This window comes from Callorhinchus milii, unplaced genomic scaffold (assembly GCF_018977255.1).
Source record: "Callorhinchus milii isolate IMCB2004 unplaced genomic scaffold, IMCB_Cmil_1.0 Scaffold8, whole genome shotgun sequence".
Lineage (NCBI taxonomy): Eukaryota > Metazoa > Chordata > Chondrichthyes > Chimaeriformes > Callorhinchidae > Callorhinchus > Callorhinchus milii.
Window position 1 is genome coordinate 4,422,113 of NW_024704749.1, and position 24,902 is coordinate 4,447,014.

At 39.5% G+C, this 24,902-nt stretch overlaps 1 protein-coding gene across 1 annotated transcript in view; it reads right to left on the reverse strand.

Moving 5' to 3' along the window:
* Positions 1-24,902, reverse strand: part of sppl3 (signal peptide peptidase 3) — a 72,394-nt gene that overhangs the window by 23,565 nt on the left and 23,927 nt on the right. Inside the window, exons 2-5 of the mRNA XM_042337299.1 lie at positions 17,997-18,074; positions 4,822-4,910; positions 3,325-3,444; positions 141-219 (exon numbers count right to left, since the gene is read on the reverse strand). Of these exons, the coding sequence (XP_042193233.1) occupies positions 141-219; positions 3,325-3,444; positions 4,822-4,910; positions 17,997-18,074 (366 nt within the window). The remainder of the gene's footprint in view (positions 1-140; positions 220-3,324; positions 3,445-4,821; positions 4,911-17,996; positions 18,075-24,902) is intronic.

Below are 24,902 nucleotides of genomic sequence, written 5' to 3' on the forward strand. Positions count from 1 at the left end.
ATACATGCACAGAAAGGGGCATTCCTTTCCCATCCTTGGCTTATAGTAAAAGGGGTCAATTACAGTCAGCGATTGAGGAATACAACATCCATTATTAATGTTCACTGTACGTATTAACAGGGAGGATTATAAATTCTTACTTGTTCTGAGGTGAGCAGGGTCTTGTTAAATACTGGCACATTGGGAGCAGCAGAAAGGCAAAGGCTATTGTAGCGAGAACTGAAAGAAAAGACACGACTGTGAGCCACAACCAATGCATTCAGAACCACGAGATACGGCAAACTTTCCCGATAATGATTCGATTTGTATGCTCCTGTTATTATGGAAATATTATGGAAATAGTCAACTTGCACCTTTAAAGGATAATTATCGAGGGACTTATTGCACTGCAAACTACAAAAGAAAATTAAACGGTGAGGAAAATTAGAAGCAGGCGTTACACATTTCTCTCAGGTAGCAAGAGCATCTCTGGCAGTAAGTATGCATCAACACTAACAAGGTCAATTGTAGCCAGCCGAAAGGTTGAAAATACTAAATGGGAATGCTAAATTGTAATGCAGTGAATTATTTTTATTATTATGCAATGTTCAAATACATAATTCTGTCACAAGAGAAAGCCCCGTTTCTCATTCTACTTCAATGTAAATACTGTACACCCATAGGCAGCAAGTGATCAGAAATGTTCAAAGTTAGACACTAATTACTAATCAAACTCACCGACTACAAGGGCTGTGTAGGCTACAGGGGTTGCCTACAGTATATAGACATTGCTTTAGATCTACTTAATCTACATTATTTTCTCCTATTCCAAACAAATGAGCTCTTGGGCTATGATCCTATGAGGCAAACCAGTTGTTATCCATTTGGCTACGAAGAGAATAATTTGTTCTATACAGTGCTGCTATTTTAAAAACAGTCGCCAGCAGGTTATTCAAAATCACATGTCATTCAAAGTGCAGTGCGGTGGTGAGAGTTGGGGGTGGGTTCTGCACTGTCAGGGGTGCTGTTCTTCAGATGCTCCCGTTAAACCAAGATTCGCAAAGATCCCGTCTGCCAGTTCAGGTAGACGTTAACACTGTGCACTGTTCAGACAGAGAAGGGAGTTTCTCCAAATATCCTGGCCAACAATCCTCCAGATCATTCTCTCTATAGCTGTATGTTGTATATCAGTGTGTGTGAAATTGGCTGCCATGGCTGCCTACAAAATACACAGTAATTACAGTAAATACGTCAATGTGTTTTGAGATTTGACGATGTGATAAGGCCCCAAACCAAATGCAAGGATTATTTTATGTATTATTATGAACAAAACGTCACCAATCCCAAGCTGTGTCCTGATTCCTTCACCATGCGCTCACACGTGGCTCGGTATTTATTTGAAATCAGAACTTAGATGGAAGTGCCTCCACTATAAGGTTTCATAGATAATTTTTCTAGGGAATGGGGGATTTTACAAGAAAGAGGAGTTTACAATTATGCACTGGAGAGAAGTACTATTAAAAAAGGCCTCTCTTCGGGTGCCATATGGTACAATAATTGAGGAGGTTATACCCATTGCTGTCTAAGAGATTGTGAGCCGGGAGGAAGCTAGCAAAATACATGTGGCACTTAACACAAAAACAACCTTCAACACAAGCAGATTTTTCTGATCTTGTTCCATTTCTCAAGTATTTTAGCCCAGCAACAGGTTGCGGACAGCTGGTGTGGAAAGCTTGCTTTTTCTTTTTTTTCAAAAAAAGTTCAATAAAAATCAGAAGGATGAGGGAGGGGAGAAGAGGTGCTGCTCAGTGGAAAATAATTCATCTAGTGGAAGGGAAAGGTTAAAAAAAATTGGGAAAAGTTCATCCGAGGCTATTTGGAGATTCGTTATTGTGCTGAAAACATCCACCCTTTTTCCTCTGCTCTGGACTCATCCACTACACCAGTGTTACGCAACATGGTGCCAGGGATAAAAAAATGCACTGTTCTCAGCTTCAGAATTATGGCTTGTTTACTTTTTCCCCCTTCCCTCATCTTCTCCTGCTTTGAACTATATTATTTTACACTTTACAGTATATGTGAAGGAGTTTGAGCTATCTCGATAGCGTGATAAGGCATTATAACAAATGCAAGGATTATTATATTATCTTTCTTCTAAAGAAATCAAAACACAAATACCATTCTGTGCAAGTTTAAAAAGGTCAAGCCCACACTTATGCAGATTTTTTCCGGGGGGGGGGGGGAGAGGAAGAGGGTCATTTAGGTTGGGTTGTTTATTTAAGACTGAAAAGAAAGGTCTATTCTGTAATCTTGTGTTTAATTGGGATGGGGTTGTCGAAAAACTCAAAACAAGCCAGTCAAAGTAGAACGACAGGTCTAAAAGAAAGCAAAACAACCTGCTTTTAAAGCACATCGGCACATCAAAAATGTCTAAAAGCACTTTACAGGTAATTACTGTCAAATCCGATGGATTCTTTTTGTAGGCAAACGTAGCAGCAATTTGTGCCAACAAATTACCACAAACAGCTATGAGGTGAATGATTAATCAGGAGGATTGTTTTAATGTGATCCCCCCACCCACCCCCACATTCCCTTGAAGATTGGTTTTTTTTTAAAAAAAGGTGTCGTTCTGGCTCAATTGCAGCCTTCTTGCCTCTAAATCAGAAGTTTCTAAGCTCCGTTTAGTTTTATAAAAACATAAGAATTGTTAGAAGAAAGAAGATCAAGGTCCATCCAGTTTGCCTTCCACCCTCCTGGCAGTCGCATGTACATGTCATGTCCCAAACTGTATACTCTATCCCAAGACATTATTTCCGAAAATAAATCTAACTAATTTGCTTTTTGAAAGTATCAACACTTTCTGCTTCCACACTCTCCCTAGGGAGCTGTTCCATACATTTACTACTCGCTCACTGAAATATAAATAAACTTACATTTGTATAGTGCCCTTCACGTCGAAGACGTGCCAGGGCGCTGGACAATCAGGGGTTTTGGACCCAAGCTGGGAGTTGGGGTCAGAAGAGGAGGAGGGGGTCAGAAGAGGAGGAGAGTTGAGGGGGTGGGAGGGTGGCCGAAGGCATGATCGAAGAGGAAGTTCTTCAGACGGGACTTGAAGGAGACAAGAGAGTGGGCATGAGTCGGAGGGATTCCGGGATAGAGTTCCAGAGTGTTGGGGTAGAGATGCTGAATATCCGACCACCAATTAATTGTAGGGCAGGGGACCTGAAGCAGGCAGAGCAGAGGGAGTGGACAGGCTGATATGGGGTTATGAGGTCGGAGAGGTAGGGGGGAGCAGGACCTTGAAGGTAAGAATGAGGGTTTTGTACTCAAAAGTGTAATATATACCTGCAGTGCAAATTGTGAACACCACTTGAACCGAATCGAAGAAGAAGAACATCACTAAGAGCGACACCGAAGCTCCTATTGGAAGAAACAGAGCTTGTGTAGAATCTATAGTCTGGATGCCTATAAAACATAGAAATGCCAATTTAATAGGACAGGTTAGATAAAAGTAAAATGTCATCACTTGTAAAGCACAACATGGTACAGTTGGTTAAGTACATTAGTTTTTTTTNAACTTCTGTAATCTGGATTCTAATGAAGCCCAGATTGAAAGCTTTTAAACCTCATGTGATAGGAGTTTGAGCCAACCCTTAACTCAGAATTGAATTAGCAATCTCAGTTACAGGCTACATGAGCTTGGGGTGGGAAGTAGAAAATATTACAGAGGTAGAACAGAGTTTGCTCTTGCAATGTCCTGGGATAAGTCGATAGGGCAGAGTAGAGGGTGCATTTCTCTACATGCCTGATTGTATCCAATTATATTTTTTCCATATGAATGTTATTCTAACCTGGAGATAGAAAAAGTCCAAAACAAAGGATCCCCAACATATAACTCAAGCATCCCCTTTACATAACTTTAAAAACCTCTTGCATTTATTTTAGAAAGTGGGCTGTTGATGTGAATGATAATTGCAAAGGTGAGCAAAGAAATACTGGAGTCAAATACAGTAAAACTCGCACAAGTCTGATCTGTGTAATAGACTATATAATTGCCCAAGTTGTTACATATACCCAAGTCCCGTAACTAGAGTGTTTATGTTCTATGCAGGTTTGACATAAATCATAATTTGCAAAAGTCATATTAAATGAATGGGGCTAATTGACAATACCTCAGTGAGGTTTAATGTATACATGCCTGAAGACACTGACAATTAGTCAAAAGTATTATACTGGTTGGAATACACCCAGTGGAAGTTAGGTTCAGCCCTCTTAAACATTGAAATGCAGTGAACAAGAGATAGTCTTATACACATACTATAAAAATATCACATTTTAAATCACTTAGCCCAAATATTTGGAAGAGGCCATTTAAAGTGGCTCCACCCACTTGACCGCATTACGAGCCATTATTTTTGACTAGATAACCAGAAAAATCATTGCAATTTCAGTTAAATGTTAATTGCAACATTTACTGTATCCAATAGTTTTTCCTTAAGTGATTGTTTTAATTAGAGCTAAAAAGGTTGTATTTCTGAAAAGGAGTGGGGGGGGGGGGGGACAATTTATTTTCTCAAGACACCCCAAACACACTGGGGCATTGCAATTGCTAGCTCTCGTGTCATTTGAGAGGCCCAGTGGCTGGAATCCTCGCTCTAACCTGCAGAGAATCAGCTCAACCCCATGATATCCTAGAGTGGACCTCCATACACACCAGCACCTTGCCAATCTTTGCGCTTCCCAAGTTTATAACATTCAAGATTACGGGTAAGAAAGAAATCCTCCACTATATGCAATGAAACAAAGACGAAACGCCGTCGCTGATTCGTGTAACACGCTTACTATTGTTTGTATTGTTTCCATTGAAAGTACCAGGTGAACCCGTCCCATCTTTCTCTTTGTCTTGGTTCTCAAAGTCCATATTGAGAGACCTTGAAGAAAAACAGTACAATGAAAATTTGATGAGATCACACAGGTCAGATAAGAGTGAAACGGCACAAGTTTTGTTCTTTGACTGTACAGCAGATTATGAACTGAAGCTTCCATTTTATGAATCCTCCACCCCCACCCACTTTCTCAAATACGCTGCCCGCTTGGAGGGACCCATACACAGACTTTTGTCTGCCCTTTGGGAAGTGCGCTTCACCAACAAATATAGTCACTCCACTTCACAGTAAAATCCTGTGAAAGGGATTATCCCAAACCCAAGGATTATTATTATTACTGTAGAGTGTAGCGAATATATACTATGTAGGCGTATGTGATAGTCGATTTGCACACAGCAATCTCCCACAAGCAGCCACGATAGGATGTAAAGAACTTTTATTCATCTGAGAATTGATGTCAGGACACCCAGAAAAAAAAGTGTCATGGAATCTTTCGTGTCAATCTGAACAGGCATGCGGGACCTCAGTTTAACCTCTCATCCGAAGGACGGCACCTAATGCAAGATAATGCAGGCTCCCCCAGCACTGGACTGGAGGGTCAGCTAAGACTCTGAACTCAAAAGTCCTGATGCGATTGCTTATAAACACTCCGGGACGCTATCCTACGTGAAGGGCTCTATATAAATACAAGTTGTTGTTGTTAACCCATAATCTCTGACTTGACAAGGGAGATGACAAGGTACCAATTGAGCCAGGCTGACATCTAAATTAACCCGAACCCCGAATATAGGGAGCTAAAAAGCCATTTAATAAAAAACACTATCAGAGGGTTTTGGAAGGCACATAGATGTAAAGCAAATATGCAGATGTTGGATAAGGAGAGAATCACTTTTGGCTGTGTTGCCTTCCGTGGTCAAATAGCTTCCGAAAATTCAGTCCGGTTGACAGCTAAATTGTGCATAAAACAAAGCACAAGAAAGCATTGGCTGCATCTCAGTAAATTAGATGATTTTAAAAAAAAATCAGTGTACACTCTAGAATGCTTATTAAAAAAACGTAATTTGGTCACTCAATCCATGACTCTTTGTGAGACACCACTGTGCGCAATTGGCTGCCACGTTTCGCCCACAAAATACAGTCAACCCACTTTCTTGAAGCGCTTCGAGACGTCTTAACAATGTGTTAAGGCGTTATATCAAATGCAAGGATTATTATTATGATGACTGCAAATCAGGTAAAAGCCAAGAGCAGAACCAGTGAGTTTGATATAATTGCATTCACGTTTTTCCACACTTAAGATCAAAACTCATTATCACTTTTCTGTTTCTTCTACTCACACCCCATTAATTTGAATCCGACTGACAAAAAAGTTGTTCTAATAAATTACCAGTGATCAGGAGACAGGAGTATGACCTAGATTTATCAACGGAACAATCAGATCGCACCGGAAATTATTTTTGATTTACTTTCACAAGTGCGAACCACCTAACAAGATAACTGAAAACTCGGGAGTGGAACTATTAACAACCTACATTTATCTAAGGCCCTTTTTCACACAAGCAAAATTTTGCGAAGCACTTTACAGAACGAGATTAGAAACAAAGAAAATGTTGATTTGCCGATGAATACAGCAGCTAATTTGCTGCCAGCTGATTAAATGGGTAATTTAATCAAAACAAATCACCTTCACAATAAAAAAATTACAAAATAAAGATGTACATGGGTGCCCTTCAGAAGAAAGGATGCTTAGAGCAAGGATGGAGCTTCTTCTAGGATGTCTTCAGCAGATATGTAATTAACAGTATTGGACGACGCATGCAAACTTAAAAACACTTATATGCTATACACCCAATTCATTCTATCTTAATGACCTTACATATTATGTATGTTCCGTAACAGGGTGCACTGGAAGCAACCAATGAACCATATCAACAACAAACTGCATTTATATAGCGCCTCTCATGTTGGGAGGACGTCCCAAGGCGCTGGACAGTTTAGGCTTTGCACCCGAGCCAGGCATTGGATTCGGGAAGGATGTGGGGTTGGAGGTGGGCGGTGGGGTAATTGGTTGAAGGCGCTGAACAGCAGACGTCTAGCCAGTTTGACCCCGGTGATTGCGTGGAGCACAGGATTAATTGAAGAACTTGCATCGAGTTAACAAAGGATAAGTCATAAATTTGTGGCAAGCCTACTCATGCTCCAGTCACCCTGGCTGAACAAGTGACAATTAATTACTTTTGAATTTCTGCATAAAGATTCCTGGCAACAGGGCTGTCTAGAAAATAATTCCATAAAACTGCATTGCTAAAAACTTTGCTGCTAATAATCTGTGTAGATTATTTAAACTGATAAACCATTTTTAAAACGCAGCTGAAGCAACTCTCTTGTAAGAGGAGGTTTCACTCAAATTTTAGCAACTCCTGTAGTGTTGCACTAGTTATGTTGTGTACAAATATAACAGCTTTGCCTCCTCTTTCTAATGCTGGAAAAGCTCCGCTGTGGCACACGCAGTAGGCCATTTTCATCAAATTAACGGCTCTTTATGGTTGTGGACTGTATGGTGTCCGAAAGCAGTAGGTGGTATTTCTCTGGCGCCTATCAAACAAGGCTGAGCATCAGACAAGGATGATGTTTTCTTGAGAATTTGTACTATCTCAATTTTTTCAGTCGACCTTGTCAGTTGTTTTCCCAGCATACATGAAACACAATTATAATTACAAAGTAGCTGTGCGGTTATTACTGGAGAGTTTCCAGGACTTGGTTGAGGTGGGTGAACAATATCACGTTTGAACTCTCAACTGAGTCATTTTTAATCAACAACTTGCCCGTACGTAGCGCCTTTCATGTGGCAAAATGCCTCGGTGGTTTTCAGAGATGAAGCGGGAGCTGGAGCGAGATGGGAGATAGGACAGTAGGGAGGTGGCCGAAGACACGGTCAAAGAAACAGATTTTTAGGTTGGGCTTGAAAACAGAGAGGAAGAAGAGGGAGTGTATGAAAAGGAGGGAATTAGGAAGAGAGTTCCAGAGAGCAGGGGTAAAATGGGTGAAAACTCGGCCACCAATGATGGAGCAAAAGGACACGCACACACACACACACACACACACACCGCCCACACAAACAAAGCAGTCCCAAGTCCCCCAAGCGATGTACTTTGCACATTCAAAAATCTGAAATTTCCCCTTTTCCCATTAGAGCCCCATTTATACTTCACATGTAGTATTATTGCAATGCAATTTTCACCTTTGATATAGTGATAAAAATGCAGTATAATATGGGATTTACGGATCTGAACTTCGCTATCCCAAACCACCAAGAGGTAGCATTGAAAATCGAATCAGTTGCCATCAGCTGCAACATAAATTAAGATTATATCGCAGCTGATAAAACACAATTTTTTTTGTTCAACAAAAGGCTCTCAAGGAGTCAAATTTTGGACTGCCCTTAAAGATTGTAATGCTATTAGGGAGCTGGCTATACTCCTGGTCCCTCGGTAATGTAAAATACTAAACCAGCATTCATCTTTGATAGGATGACCTCGGGTAAAGTCTGAGAACTATCCAACTGCAGCCAAATTAAATGAGGCGGTGGCCAAACAGTGCCGAAAGCTTGCTGAACTGCCAGGTTGAAAACAACACTATTAACAAAGCAGGTTTTTCAGGGTAACAATACGAACTCAAAAGACCCAAAGTGAGGAAGCATCGACTCAGAAAGAATTAAGTTGACGTTCCAGGATAAAACAAGAGGATTGATTCAACTCAAAAACCAGGAATGTCCTCAAGCAAACCAGAAGGAAGAATATCCTGGATAGCTGCACACATTTCATTTGGAGACGGATTGCAACGTAGTGAATGAAGGTGCCAAAAGGAGATTCCAAAAACTAAGGGCACACTGCACGCCAAAAGCCTGATTTGTTCAGAGGGGAGCTGTAGACAAACCTCAGCTGCCTAAATCCGAAAGCTTCCATTTGTGGCTCTCAAGGAAGCTTTCCTTAGCGCAGGTAAAGCGTTCATCTACAACCAATGAAGGGAGTCCCTGTTATGATATCCGAAGGTCCGTTCAATAGCATGCGGTCAAGTGGAAATTCGCCAGGTCTGGGTAAAGTATTTTCCTGTGCACCACAAGATGGGCAGCACTATTACAACTCTAAGGAGGAGAACAACAGTCTCTTAGACCAATATGGCAATACCAAAATTGCCATCACCTGCTTCTGCTCAAAATGCCTCAATAACTCAGGAACCAGTGGAAAATCTAGGAGGATATATTGAAGCATATGCCAGCCCCCTAAAGGCTATTCCCATCATCAATAACTCAATAATTTTGTCTAGTGTACCAGACAGAATCTTAATACATTAACTGTTTTATTAAGTCAAGACAGACCGTTTGAGCATTCAGACTTTCCTTGGGGTGAAAAGATTTGCTTAGCACTGTGGGTTTGGAAAGCAAATGGTATAAGAAAGAAATCAAATTTTACACAATACCATAATAAAGCATAATCTTTGTGAAGCATATAGATTGTATTGGGAGGGTGAACTTTCTAAAAACATATCTTTGATCACAATTCAGGAAAGAATGGGTTGGTTTGTTGCCAGCAGCTATTTTCCTGTGCTTATGAGAATGGACATATTGAAATACTTAAAAGTTGGTAGCAGTGGTATTCAGGTGTTTTTATATTTATGTATCGCATTATCTTGCCAGACAGCAGTTAATGAAAAGAGAAACCTAAAACTGCTTCAAACTGCTGCAAACATTTAAATGGCTGGACTCTTACTTTGCTGAAGAAATAAATGCCGTGGGCTAGGCAGTGATGAGAGCTCAAAATGAGAGCTCAAAATGACAGCCCATCGGCACTACACCAGTCCTTTAATTGGGAATAGATGGCATTTGAAACCGACCGACTGGGCTATGTAATATTTGAAAAGTAAACAATAACAGCAGTGTGGGCACCCAGTAACAATTAGTGACCCACCAATAAATTCTTACTGCCCATCTATAAATTCTCTGCAAGTGCTCTGACTTAAACTCAGGACTCAAAACCCCTCGATTTACAAAATACATTTTTGCATCTAGCTAATTTTAAAAAAATGGGAGGGATGGAGGTTCATGGGGAGTATAAACAGTGGCACCTACTACTAGTTGGGTCGAAAGGTCTGCTTCCCTGATGTATACTCTATGCAAACTTTGTTTTAGTTTTTCCCAAAACCCTAGAGGTTTCCAAAATAAACTTTTACACACTTCAGTTACACACACATCTGGCTGTACTTTGCTAAGCTCACGTAGAAAGAGAGCCACTGCCAAAAGAAAGACACTAACTACCATGGAGCATTTGGAAAGCAGAAATAGGAAACATAATAATAATAATCCTTGCATTTGATATAGCGTTTCATCACTTCTTCAAGACACCTCAAAGCGCTTCACAGAATATACTGTAAACCAGACAGAATCTTAATATTGAATTGACTGGTTATTTTGTGGGCGAAACGTGGCAGTCAATTGCGCACAGCAGTGTCCCACAAACAGTCGTGGATTGAAGTGACCAATTTTTATTTTTGATTTTGAAGGGATTATTACCCCTGGAAAAATCGACTAACAACCGGGTTCCTACTTACTGTTAAGTAAAGGGAAACGTGTGGAGTAAGGAAACTTGCCCAACATTTTGACCTCCGGAAATTGAACCCAGGTTTCTCGTTTGCGAGGACCACTGAGCTGCAGGACTCCCGTTCAAAATAGAAAGGTGAGCAGGCCTCACCAAAATATGTGCATGTCGGGCAATGGCAAGCAAACAACAGTGAAAATCTAACAACTTTAATAGTTAAAATCTAAAAGACAACTAGAAAAAAAACTAATTACCAAATATTAATAAGCACTCCTAGACATTAGCCTGCGCGAAGAGCGCTATAGAAATGCAAGGTGTTGACAAAGTTAAAATTTGCAAATTGGTCCACATTCCATTCTTAACATTTCACACGGCCAATGCAAATGTTTCTAAAAAAAGAGGGAGGGAAACATCTTTATATTTTAAATACATTTATCAGATCACTGGCATTGGGCACAGTATAGTAGTTAATAATTTGCTTGGATTTTAAACTCAGTTCGTTTTGAACAGCGTTCAAAATGACCCTTTGGTAGTTTGCTATGATTACTTTGGGAGAATTTGGAAATCTGTGAAATAGGTCACCATTGGATCTCAATTTAACATAGAGAATAAGATATCTGGATTGCAAATGTATTATTTATCACCATTATCATAAAGCCTTGGCATTAGCAACCTAAAGCAGAGTGGGATTAATCTTTTACACTTGGGCCAAATAATTAAAAGTTATTCAGACAAAACCATTTTATTATTAAGCTCTCATTAATTAAAAATGTAATCAATGACAATAGGTTGCTCCCAGCAAATGCTATTGCGTCTACACTGTTCACCAGCTCAAATAAGCAGAATATATATTTTTAATAACTTTAGTAGATATACTAAGGTTCATTTCTGAAAATAATTCATTTTGATACAGTCACCTTTTCACATAAAAAGGTCTCAAAATGCTTAATAGAATGAGTTGTATACAGAAGGTCATTGTGTCTCTGCTGGTGCTAACTTTACGAACTGAAGCTGATGACTTTAATCCTACCCTCCTGCTCTATCTGTATAGTTTAATAATTCCTTCTCAAATATCTAAATTTGAACTGTAGTGGCTTATAAATAGAACGTATCTTGTGACAGGTCTTGAAATGCCGATTTTACAGAAAAAGTCATGGTATAGGATTAATTCAGTTGCAGTCTGTGGTGCTTTGGTTTCTTGTTGACATCAGTGGTAACCTGAAGGCTTTAAGCACTTAAAAGCATAGTATAATAATAATGATAATAATCCTTGCATTTGATATAATGCCTTATCACATCGGTGACACATCTCAAAGCGCTTCACAGAATATATTGTAAAATGGAGTGTCTGTGTACTTTGTGAGCGAAATGCGACAGCCAACAGCAGTGTCCCAAAACGGTCGTAGATTGAGCGACCGCATTTTTTTGGAGGGATTATTACCTCTGGGAAGCGATAGTAGTATTCTGCTGTGCGCAATTGGCTGCCGAGCTTCACCCACAAAATATACAGTCAATTCACTTTACAGTATATTGTGAAGCGTTTCAGATGTCTCAAAGACGTGATAAGGCGCTATATCAAATGCAAGGACTATTAATTATTTTCCTAATGAGAAAGCAGCCTTGTCAGTCTCTCAGCAGCACAAAAACATGCCAATGTATGTGGCAAGTCAGTATTTTGCTGGCTCTCATCAGGTTGAGCTGGAGATGGCATCCTTCCCAGTCCTGGATACCAATCCCAGCACTCCAATGCAATTAAAAAGTTTAATACTTTCCACTTTTTAGACCGACACAAACATGCAGCAGTTTTGGGAGGAGTGGAGAAGAAACACATCAGATTCAAGGTAGACCATTCGCTTGTATATCCATTTATAAGTCCTAAACTTACCATCCTTTAGTGGTTGTTAAACACTTACTTGATGTGGAAAGAGCAAACCAGAATACTGTCACTGAAATACTTTTCCAAACTATAGTAAGTATCTAATCTTTCAAACAGTTGGTTTTACATTGAGTAAAACGTGCAATCAACAACCACCACCATCACTGTTTATATAGACTTCACATAGAACATCTTGGAGGACTATAGAATGGTGGAGCAAAGGCCGAGCCTGGAGTGAGGGAGGGGAGTGAAAATAGGTTCAGTTTGAGAGGTAGGTTTTGAGGCAGGACTTGAAGACACGGGTGAGATCGAGGAGTTGAGGGAGGGAGTTCCAGAGGGTAGGAGCGTAGAATTGGAAAGTTTGGCCAACAATGGTGGTGCAGGTAGGGTGGGGGGCCAAGCAGCAAGCCCGATCCAGCCAATTGGAGGGAGCAAGCAGAGGAGTGGGATAGGAGGACTTCAACACCAGTCAAATAACAGGTATTCTCAAACAATGTTTTGACTGTGCAATGTCTACTAATTTGGAAAAAAAGACTATTATTAGAACTGCACTTGTCTCATTTACCACCGTCACTGCTTCTTAGAAACGTCAGGTGACCATACCGTACAAAATTCAACTGCATGATCGATTCTGTTCAAATTAAACCCACCAGCTTTCAACAAAAAGGATTTTTTTTGAGGCTTAACGTGCCTCAGCGGCCAAATCACTATCAATAATGTGAGACAGCAATGAAAGCAAACAGGATGCTGGGCTGCATTGCCATATCAGTTTGAAAATCTCCAAAGGTTGTGATCAAGCTGTGCAGTCCTCCAACCCTCTTGACCCCAACTCGGATCCAAAACCCCCCGACTATCCAGTGCCCTGGATGTGAAGGGTGCTATACAAGTGTAATTTGCTGTTGTTGTCATACCCACACCTGGAGCAGCTCTGGTGGTAGCAACATAATAGGGACATCCAGTGGAGAGCAGCGAGCGTGATCTCTAGTGTAAGAGGGATGAGCGATGATGAGAAAGAAGTAAACAAAGACCCTGCAGTTTTGAAAAGGAAGTTCTCTGAGGTCATTTTAAAGAAGTATACAGGATGATTAAAGGGACAGAAGAAAAAACCTGAGAATGACAGCTGTAGATATGCCAAGTCAACTGGACAAGAGAGTACAGTTTCAGGGTTGTAAAGGGAAATTTTAAGCTAGACAGCAGGAGGAATTTTTTATACAGAGGGTAATCAATTGCTGAAACAGGTTATTTGTCAACAGGCTAACATTCAGCTGCTCCACTTCCAGTGAAGAAGGTTAAGGTCATTTTTACTTGCCATGTGTCTACAGTGCAATGCCAGAGACTCACACAACTTTGTTTTTTTTTAAAAATAAAGAAAATGCCAAAAGTCACATCAAGGGGTTCAGTTGTCTGGTAATGCAAACTAGAATCCTGGCAAAAGATGTGCAGACAATGTTTTTATTGAAGAAACCCAATATTCACCCACAAAGTGTTTTGAGACGACGCCATATCAAATGCAAGTATTATCATTATTCTTATAAAACAGGAGTTGCTGGCTAAGTAACGTGCTCCTCTTATCGTACAATATCAGAAGGAAATGGAGTAGACTTTTATTCTGAGAATATGTTAAACTACCTTAAGTCTGAAGGGACATCTATCTTAACAGGCGTCAAAATTAAAGGGACAAGTTATATCATTGTGAGTACACAGTATGTGCCAATTTGTTCCAACAATGTCAGTTACAAAACAAATCTTAAGATGTAGGGACAGGTGAGAAAAGGTGCCAGTACAGAGAGCAAAATATGCAACAGACTTTTGCTATTGCTTGCTCCAAATCAGGAGTCACCACAACAGGAAATGTTATAGACTGAAACTACTCAGCACTCCTATTCAGACAGTGGTTGGAATCACTCAGATTAGGTTCTTAATTTGGTTTAGTCATAATAAATAGGTGTGTCACCTTGGCTCAATGGTAACACTTCTTCCTCTCGAGTCAAAAGGTATGGTTTCAAATCCCATTTTGGGAGTTGAACTCACATAGTCTAAGATGACGCTGGGCATTATCGGAGGTATCGTAAAACTTTCTTCAGTATAACAATGGACTAGATTTTTAATCTGATAATGTGTTCAACTACCTTAATTTAGAAGGGATATCAATCTTATAATGTATGAGGCGTAAAACTGAGGTCCTGTGTACCTGTTCTAGTGGACGTTAAAGATCCCATGCCGCTATTCGAAAGAGAAGGGAGTTTCTTCCAGTGTCTTGGTCAACAATTCCCCCAAATAAAAAAATTGCACATTCATTTCATGGCTGCTTGTGGGACAATGCTGGGCGCAATTGTGCTACCGAGTTTACCTACAAATCAGTCACTCCATTCCAGTGATTCCTGCGAAGCGCTTCTTGTGAAGGATATAGTGCCTTATCATCTGAGATGTCTTTCTGAGGTGATGAGGCACTATATCAAATGAAAGGATTCTTATAACAAGGCCTAAGCTTGCCAACTGCAAAATGGAAGTTTCATGAGAATACATTATTAAAAAAAACCAATTTTACTAAACTAAATTCAACCAACAGGTTGGAACAGTTCGTCACATAATATATAGAAATAACAGTACATAAAACTCATAGCCTTTTCTCATTCTAAAGATTTGTAATGTTATAATTCCCTTGATTTATCCCGAGCAAGCACGTGTGCACTTATGTCCTAATTATCAAAGAAACACATGTTCAGTTTTGTACATAAGTGTAAAATAACTCTGTTTAAGTCTATCCCCAATGACCAATTAAGGGATTCTGTTCTTTACATTCTGTAACTGCTGCAATCATAATACACTAACAAAATTAAGTGATTTACCAGGAAAGAGGTTCTTTTAAACCCAAAGGCAAGAAAACTGTAGCGGTATGCGTTTGTGACTGTCAATGCTGCAGCTGAGCTAATCAGAAGTGCGTCCAAAGTAAGTGATTAAACCAAACCTCTATAGATTTTTCAAAAAAACGAATGTCAGAACACTTTAAATAACTAATTGTTATAGATAAAGTTAAGGTTTTATAGCCATCTTATAGCGAGGTAAACAACAAGAACAACTACAACAAATTACATTTGTATAGGCCTTTCACGGCGGGAGGACGTCCCAAGGCGCTGGACAGAATTACGGACTAAATTTGCTTTAGTTCATTCCTAGTGAGATGGACTACTTGGAACAAAACATGATCGGTCTATTTTGACTGTCTTTAATGATTAAACAGAGGCATATGGAGCAAAGAAACTTGCCGAAGGTTCCCTGTCCAGTAAGTAAACCCAGATCCTCTCGATTGCGAGGAGAATGCTCTAAACAATAAGCTAACAGACTCCATGTCCGAATCATGCTCAGAAACGTGGACATGGGATTATGAGACTCTTGCAATTAAATCTAGTTGTGTGCAGACATTTGCGTGCAAGCCTACAAGGTTACTGGGGAGGCAATCTAACTGTGCCACACATGCCTACTAACCTTGTGTATAACCGGATTTATTTTGGACGATATCTCAAATACAAGTGTTTATACAAGGGTACTTATTTTTGGATACTGTACGGTGAGAGAGGATGAAGAGACAAGAAACAGACAGAAAAAGAAAAGGACAGAAAGAGAGAAGAGAGAGAGGACAAACGCAAGACAAAGGCCGAGTAAGAGAGAATGGTAGAGACAGAAAAGGACATGGTACAGCATGATAGAATACTGATAGATAACTCCTGATGGAACAGATTTTTAGTTAGTATTGCAGTAATTTTGCTTACTGGACCAATTATCTGCACTATTTGCCTATCCACAATGAGGTTGGTCCCAAAAGAGTGTGGATCAATGTCGCTGGGCTACTCAACCATTGCGAAGACCAATTCTGTCGTCAGCCAGCAAGCACACAAGTACACCTTTAATAGCTCCTTCCCATAACATATCACTGGAGTGGCCTTGTGCACAAAGGTGACAAGTTCTATGGTAAAGCTATAGCGAAAGCATTGAAAAATTTGCTTTAGTTCATTCCTAATGGGGTGGACTATTTTGAACAAAACATGATCCTTTTATTTTGACTGTCTTAAATGATTAATAATAATAATGCTTACATTTGATACAGTGTGTTATCACGTCCTTGAGCGGTCTCAAAACGCTTCGCAGAATATATTGCAAAGTGAATTGACTGTATTTTGTGGGTGAAAAAACGTTTTAAGAACACAAAGGTGCCAAATGAAAGCAAAATGTTTTTTTCTCATCCACACGCCTGTGGTAGTAAGTTAGCAGTAAGTAGGAATCCAGGTGTTAGTCGACTGGCGGATCGCGGGGATAATAATCCCTAAAAGAAAATTAATAATTTGGTCACTCAATCCATGATTGTTTGTGGGACGCTCCTGTGCACAATTGGCTGCCGCGTTTCGCCCACAAATATACAACCAATTCACTTTACAGTATATTCTGTGAAGCGCTTTGAGATGTCTTGAAGACGTGAAAAGAGCTATATCAAATGCAAGGATTATTATAATATTATTATTAAATAAGGTGGATTCCAAGCACTGGATGTACGAACATATGTTCACAAATTCAGACTCCAGGTAACGCCTTCCAGCAGCTGTCTGCCCAAGCTTCAGAGTTTCCTTATCAGCTATCTAGGCGGGCATCTGCATACAAGTGAATAGTTTACAGCTTCTTTGTTTCAATATTTACTATTAATGATGTTTCATATCCAGCGCTGTCTTTCGCAGCATTATGCAACATTAGGCCTCAATTACATAGAGACTTAAAGTCTTCTTCCCACCCCCCGAGGCAACAGCAGAGAGAAATGCAAACTCCACCTCCCTTGCAGGTTGTACATGTAGTCATACGAATGGAATGAATTGTCAAAACACCCATATAGGACATAGTGCTATTTTTTTATTATTTTTATTTTTACTATTTTTAGTTGGCAAACAAATAGGAGCGGTCTGATTACTCATGTTCAATTTGGCCCCGCAATCTAATCAAAGTTAAGAATTCTTCTTTCCATTGACTCAGATGGGCTTATCATCAACAACAACAACTTGCATTTATAATAGCACCCTTCAGACAAGACTGGTGCACAGCTGTGGTTTGGTCACCGAGAAAGGGAGGAGGTGCCCATAGGCGCGGTCGCCTGTTTTAAAGAAAGAGGAGTGGGGAAGGATATTCCAGAGATTAGGGAAGTAGTGGTTGAAGGAGTAGCTCCTATATACAGTATAGCTCTGTTTTAATGTGTTTCTTCACAACACAAATTTATTATTACAAATGTAGCTTCTATTCATGTGGCTCCGTGCATGCCTGCTCACTCCCTGTGCCCTGTTCATTTTCATACTAAACTTTTATTTTAGCTTTTGGGTCATAAGTTAATCTCGCTATACGCGTGAGCATAGATGATAAGTAAAAGTGACATTGGCAAAAACCTGATGCAGTCGTCTTTCTTAAAAGAAAACAGCATGGGAAGCAGCCAGAGAGGGAATGAGTCAGCCTGCAGTGTGCAGTGAAACTGACTATTGCATCTCACTACTTTATGGATCCCAACCACGTCCCAAAGAAACAAGGCTCCACTGTACAACACAACCTGTTGCAGAAACTCCTTTGAAGCCCTGCCTCAGAATAAAATGCGCTCGCTCAACTCTGCAAAGGAAGCATTAGAATACATACCTGAAGCTTCCATAGACGATAAGTAGAATGGAGATAAGAAAAGTAGAGACTTGACTGGAATCCACAAGGGAATAGGCCCTGTCGGGAGAAAAGGAAACACTGTTCAAATTAACCATTTCAAATTCCGCATGAATCATCAAGCACATCTTAAAAATGATTGGCCCCCAAAACAAAATCCCCCATTTCACCCACAAAATACAATTGTTCCACTTTACAGTACATTCTATGAAGCTTTTTGAGACAACAATGACGTAACAATGACGTATCAAATACAAGGATTATTATTATTAAATAGTTTGTTCAAAATTCTGTTGCAGCTTTCTAAATATTCTATTTTCCAAAACCATTATTTTCTTCAAGAATATAAAATGCCGAGATTTCATCAGTTCATTTGGAGATTAGATGTACTCAAGTAAACGTTACTGCTCCTTCCCAAGTCTTAAACTCAAATTTTCAAAGAAAATCACTGCAACATAATGGCTCACTCAATATTTTGAAGAAATTTTTACTTAATACTGTACTGCTTAAAATCAACACTGAATCAATATTAACATGTAACCTAATCTTTCTCTGACTGCATTAGTGTTTTAATTAAATCTCTAACTGTATAATGATGTTGACTGCTTTAATTATTTCTCCTGTGCCAAAGCGCTGAGTGTTCGATTTCACATTTAAGCTTGTTACTTTTACCACACAAAATAAATTCTGAGCATTTACAGGGGTAAGGATATATTCTTGCCTTCATGTACTACTTATAAAAGAAAATCACAAAGAAACAATGAATTATTTCAAGTGTTGTAATGTTCCCATATATTTAAGTTTTAAAGCTGAAGCATTAAGAGCCTTCAGCCATCATCACTCACATCCTCTGAAATAAGACTTGAGGAATATTTTTAGGCACCAAAGTCTGTATTAGTCTGTGGGGAGACTTATGTGACAGTCCTGAATGTACAGATTAGTGAGACAACAGAGGTTAAACAGTACTGTGTGTATATATATACACAAAAGGATAATAGTGCAAAGACATTTAAAGTTCTATTGTGTACACTGCATTTTGGAGAATAGGATGCTGAGAAACAACAAGGATGAAAATCAACAACAACTTGCAGTTATATAACACCCTTCATGCGGGGTAGTGTCCCAGATCGCTCAAACAATTTGCTTTTACCACTGTTCCCCCATCCTTCCTGAAATGTTTCTGCTTGAATTTATCTGTCCTTCTTGGCTGCCTTAATAATAATAATAATAATAATAATCCTTGCATTTGATATGACGCTTTTCACGTCTTCTAGATTCTGAATGAGACTCTGTCCAACAGTTATATGAATTTTTCCTCATCCATATTTCTGATATTAATGTTCTCCAAATGCCTTCATAACTTGATTATTACTGATCTCTGGCCTGCTATTAAATCAGGGCACCACAGTTGAAATATAACGGGCTGGGATCAACTTTCTATTTGAAAATGAATCAAAATCAACTTCACATGCTATGGATAAAGTGCAACAAACATGCATAAAGTGAAACAAAATAATTCCCTCTAATTGATAATCCCAGATTAATGCATTGTAACCCAACTAGGTTTATAGTGAATACATTCCCTATAGGTGACAATAATGCATAATTTGTCCATTACATTTCCCCAGCCTGACAAATTGAGGAGGGCAGAAGAATGAAAAAGAAAATGGTAATCTTTTCCGGTTGGTTTAAGCAGGTGTTCTGACAGAGTTGACAAGGGGCACCGTTGATAACATTTATGATCTTTTCTGGATTATCCCACTCATGAAAAGGTGTGAGGTGTGGACTTTTTTTATTATGTTTGTGTGTATTGAGCGGGGGGGGGGGGGAAACAAAAAAGCAGTTTGAAAGATGAACTATTCAAGTTTTAAAGTAGGCCTATAAAGAAGACTGAATACTGTTTACTTAACAACACTACCACGTATTACTAACTACCTTAACAAAATCTACAACTTGCATTTATGTAGCGCCCTTCACGTGGGTAGCGTCTCAAGAGTACTTGAGACACAAGACACATTTCTTGTTCAGTGTGGTGAAATCAGAAATGTTGGAACCTTAATGTAAAGATTTGCGAGTCCGATTCCCTCCCCACCCTTAGCTACTGTTTACTAGCCGTAAGGATAACCAGAGGCATATGGATTAATTAAATCTTCATGTTTTAAGAATGATGTTTAAAAAAAAATCTGCTCTATACAAATCTGCTCTATACAAATCTGCTTTACAAATGTGATTTTGTATTGTACTGTATGTTCACAAAGCGTAGATTGAGAGGCAATATGATTGGTGTCTTTAAGACTCTAAAAGGGGATCATCAATTTAGATCATGACAGGCTACTGTCACACTAGTCCACAATAGTAAAACCAGAGGACATGGCCTGCGATTGAAGACGAGTAAATTCAGATCGAATCTACGGAAACACTATTTCAGTGAACGAATAGTAAACTTGTAGATCAGGCTTCCTAGGAAGACGGTTGAAGCAGGAAATGTTGATTCCTTCAAACACAGATTAAATAGTATTCTTTTAGGAAATAACATTATGGGATTATAGTACATAGGTAGTTCGGGACATATGTGACTGCCAGGAAGATGAAAGGCGAACCAGAAGGACCTCAATCTTTTTTTCGTCTAGCATTTCTTATGTTCTTATGTAAAAGAGAGGGGTGGGGAGAGAGAAGAGCGCTAAGAATTCATACCAGAGATTGCACAATCTGGTCATTGTTGATTTACGTTTAAAACTAAATCCATCACTGGTATTAATCTGTTATGTTTAAGAAAATGCCTTAAAGAGAAACCACATATTTCAGTCAATAAACCATGCTCACCCGCCGCGAGTGAAATTCCATACCTATGACGGGTGTAGTTCAAGGAAATTTAGTAATAGTCTCCCTTTTCTTGTAATCTCGACTCCTTTTTCCATCTATTTTATGGTTTGTTGAATGCCGACCTTGTACCTCGCCCAAGTGATAATTAGTCATGTGTGACACCCAAGTGAGTATTAGAAAGCTATTTGAGCATCATAACCAAAAGTGATCCTGTCCTTTACTAACCTATACATACTTATCTTACATCTATACATCTTCTAAAGTCCTCTGGTTAGCTAAGCACAACTGCAAATTTAGGTGTCAGTATGGATCAGCTGGTAGCACTTTTGCCTCCGAGTCAGACTCTGCCACTGTCAAGCACTCCAGACACTATCCCGCTATATAATGGAGTCCTGTAGCTCAGTGGTTAGAGCACTCGCTTTGCAAGTGAGAGACCTGAGTTCAATTCCAGGCAGAGGGTGAAACCTTGGGCAAGTTTCCTTACTCCACACAGAGCCTAATAATAATCCCTTCAAAACCAAAAACAATAATAAATTGGTCATTTTCAATCTACGACTGTTTGTGGGACATTGCTGTGCGCAGTTGGCTGCCGCGTTCGCTCACAAATATACAGTTAATTCACTTTACAGTGTGTTCTGTGAAGCGCTTTGGGACGTCCTTGCATCAAATGCAAGGATTATTATTATTATTATTAAATGCAAGTTGTTGTTGTTCTTATGGGTTCAAGCAACACATGCCTTTGAGCTCACAGTCTAGGACTCCATTTCACTGTCTGATGGACGTTGATAAATAGTTGTTAGGTCAAGGTATTAAGGGATATGGAGCAAGGCCGGGTAACTGGACTTGAGGTACAGATCAGCCATGATCTTATAAAATGGCAGAACAAGGGGCTGAATAGCCTACTCCTGTTTCAATGATTGTTGGTCACTGCTGTGTGACAAATGGATGTGCATGCACCTACTCATACCAGGTGGTGTTTTTAGCGCATAATAAAATAATAACCACTGCATTTGATATAGTACTTTTCACATCAGAAGGACATCTCAAAGCTCTTCACAGGATTTACTGTGAAGTGCAGTGATTATTTTTATAGAACATGGGTGCTAATTTGTGCACAGCAATGTCCCACAAACAGCTGTAAAATGAATCGTGAATGACTAATTTTAATTAGGAGATTGTTGGCCAAAACACTGGGGAGGAACTCCCTTCTCATTTTGAATAATCCTTTAATGTACACCTCAACACGACAGGATCTTGTTTAGCCGCTCCAACATTGCAGCATGCCCCTAACATAGCATTGGAGCGTCACTTTAGACCAGGCGTGGGCAATTATTTTGGGCCACTTCATGAGTTTTGGTAAGCTTCGCAGGCCACAACTTAACATAGATGCAAATGCTTAATAATAGCTCAAAATCAAGACTTACACTTACTTACACTTGTACATGCATAAAATAAAGTCTATATAATTGACATTCATTAAAATTAGGTTAAATAAAAACTCATTGAGCAGACATTTATTCGATATTTATTAATTTATTCACATATTGATGAGAATGTGAGAAGCTCACTCCATGGGAAGAATGAAAGTGCTGATGCGGGTTAACCAGACAACTGAAGTCAGGCATCGTCTCCGTTGTTGCAATGCGGAGTACTGCTGCAAGGTGGTCATCAGTCATCGCAGATCTATGTTTTGATTTATTGAATTTCATCACAGAAAATTCTCCTCGCATATGTATGTTGATCCAAACAGCACAAGCATCCTCCGGGCATGAGCCTTTATTTTCTGAAAGGTTTACTCATTAAGAGAGGCATAAAAACTGGGAAGCATCACTGATTTGAATTGCTCCGTAAGCAATGGATCAAATTACAGGTCAATAGGCTCGAGTTGGAGGTCAAATGGGGCTTTGTCAACATCAAATGAGAAAGGTGAAGAGACCCAAGGCAGGTCATTTTCAATCAAATTGAAATCGGCCAGAAAATTCGGAATGTAAGGCAAGTAGTGACGAAGTATACTTTTTAAGGCTTTGATTGCAAACAGTTGGAAAGTGAACAAACTGCCTGTTTCCTATCTGATGCAATAAAATAAATAATTTTGTTATAAATGACTTGAGACTGCAATACAAACTGTGCACAAAGGCCCCCTTCCATTGCTGTTTTGAATTCAGTTCATTCATGTGGTCCATGATATCAACGGCAAATGCAAAATCGGAGAGCCAATTCGCATCATTCAGCTGTGGGAAATACAAATCTTTTTGTTTCACGTCCAAAAATAAATCAACCTCTGTTCTCAGTTCCCACACTCTTTTCAAGACCTTTCCTATACTAAGCTATCTTACATTCGTGTGATACAGAACATCCATGTGCTTGGATTCCAATTCCTCAAGCAGAGTTACAAATTGCCTGTGGTTTAATCCTTTTGCTCGAATGCAGTTCACCACTTTTGTAACTGTGCCCACGACATTGCTTAGTTTTAGAACAATCTTACAGAGGACCTCTTGGTGGATAATGCAGTGTAGAAAAACAATATTCTGTTCTGGATTTGTTTCTTTGACTTGATCTTGAATTCTTTTCAGTAACTCAACATTTTTGCCTGTCAGATTTGGGCTTCCATTGGTGGTCACATTCACCAATTTTTTCCACTCCACTCCTAATTTTAAGATACACTTATTTACTGCCTCCAAAAAGTCTTCTCCAGTTGTCCTATCGTTCATTGACTGCATTGATGCCAATTCTTCTGCGAGCTCAAAATGTTTGGTGATGCTTCGAATAAAAATTATCAACTGGGCTGTGTCTTTGACATCACAACTCTCATCGAGTGCCAGTGAAAAACATGCAAAATTGCTTACTTTATTTTTTAACTGCAGATACAGCTTCTCAGAGATATCCTCAACACGTCTCACAACAATTCTCCTTGACAAGCTAATGCTCTCGAATTGGTTTTTCTTGTCTGGGTGTAAAATTGAGGCAGAGTCAACCATACATTCCTTTATAAATTCTCCTTCAGAGAATGGTTTGCTGTTCTTGGCAATTTTTTTGTGCAATCACATAACTCACTCTTGTAATCTCATCCTGGGACACAAATTGTTCTGTGAAAATGCTTTGCTCTTTTAGCATTCGAACAACCATCTCATCAGTTTTCTTTCCTCCTTCTTCGGCAGAAACGTTCTTGCATTAGCAAACATGTTTGGTCTCAAAATGGCGAATCAAGTTGTAGTCTTTGAGCACTGCCACACTTTCCTTGCAAATTAAGCACACAGCTTTTCCACCCACACTGGTAAAAAAGTATTTAGAAATCCATTCTTTGTTGAATATTCGGCCTTCAGGATCCACTTTCCACTTCTTTGATAAACTCATTTTGAACTAACGTCCTTTAGTGAAAAATATTGCTGCGGTTGCCGTGCATGCATTTGAAAACTTGCCGATCCATACATTTCTGACCTCGGCCTGATTCAACACTTAAGGGAGCGTGCGCACAACTAAGCAGTGTGATTGGCTGATGTTCCCGGTCAGATTCAAATATGAAATTTGTGGACAAAAAAAACTAACGATTTTAGCAATTAAAAATCAATGCTGTGACAAAAGTAAGAAATGTAAGGGACGCATTTAAAACTGATCGTTTCTGGGACTGAACGAACTATAATTTTTTCTATCGCTGGACACAATGACGGGCTGGATAGAATCGTCGGGCCGGATATGGCCCGTGGGCCGTATTTGCCTACCCCTGCGTTAGACTGTAAGTTCAAAGTTCCATGTGGGGCTTCAGTCCATAACTTTCTAACTCAGAGGCGAGAGTGCTACCAACTGAGCCAGGCTCACGTTCAGGCAAGGAAAGGAGGAAAGCTCAGAATTTATTACGTTTTTTTAAACAAAATTATGATCTTACAACTTCATATCAAATCCAGTTACTCCAACAAAACATTTCACACGTAATAAGGCTCAATAGGAGCTCATATGCTTGAAAAAAAACACAACGAAGATCCCATCAAGATTACAATCTCTTTACCTTATCCCTATCAACCCCTGAAATGGCAACGCTGAAATAGTTACTGCTGGTTTAACTGACTC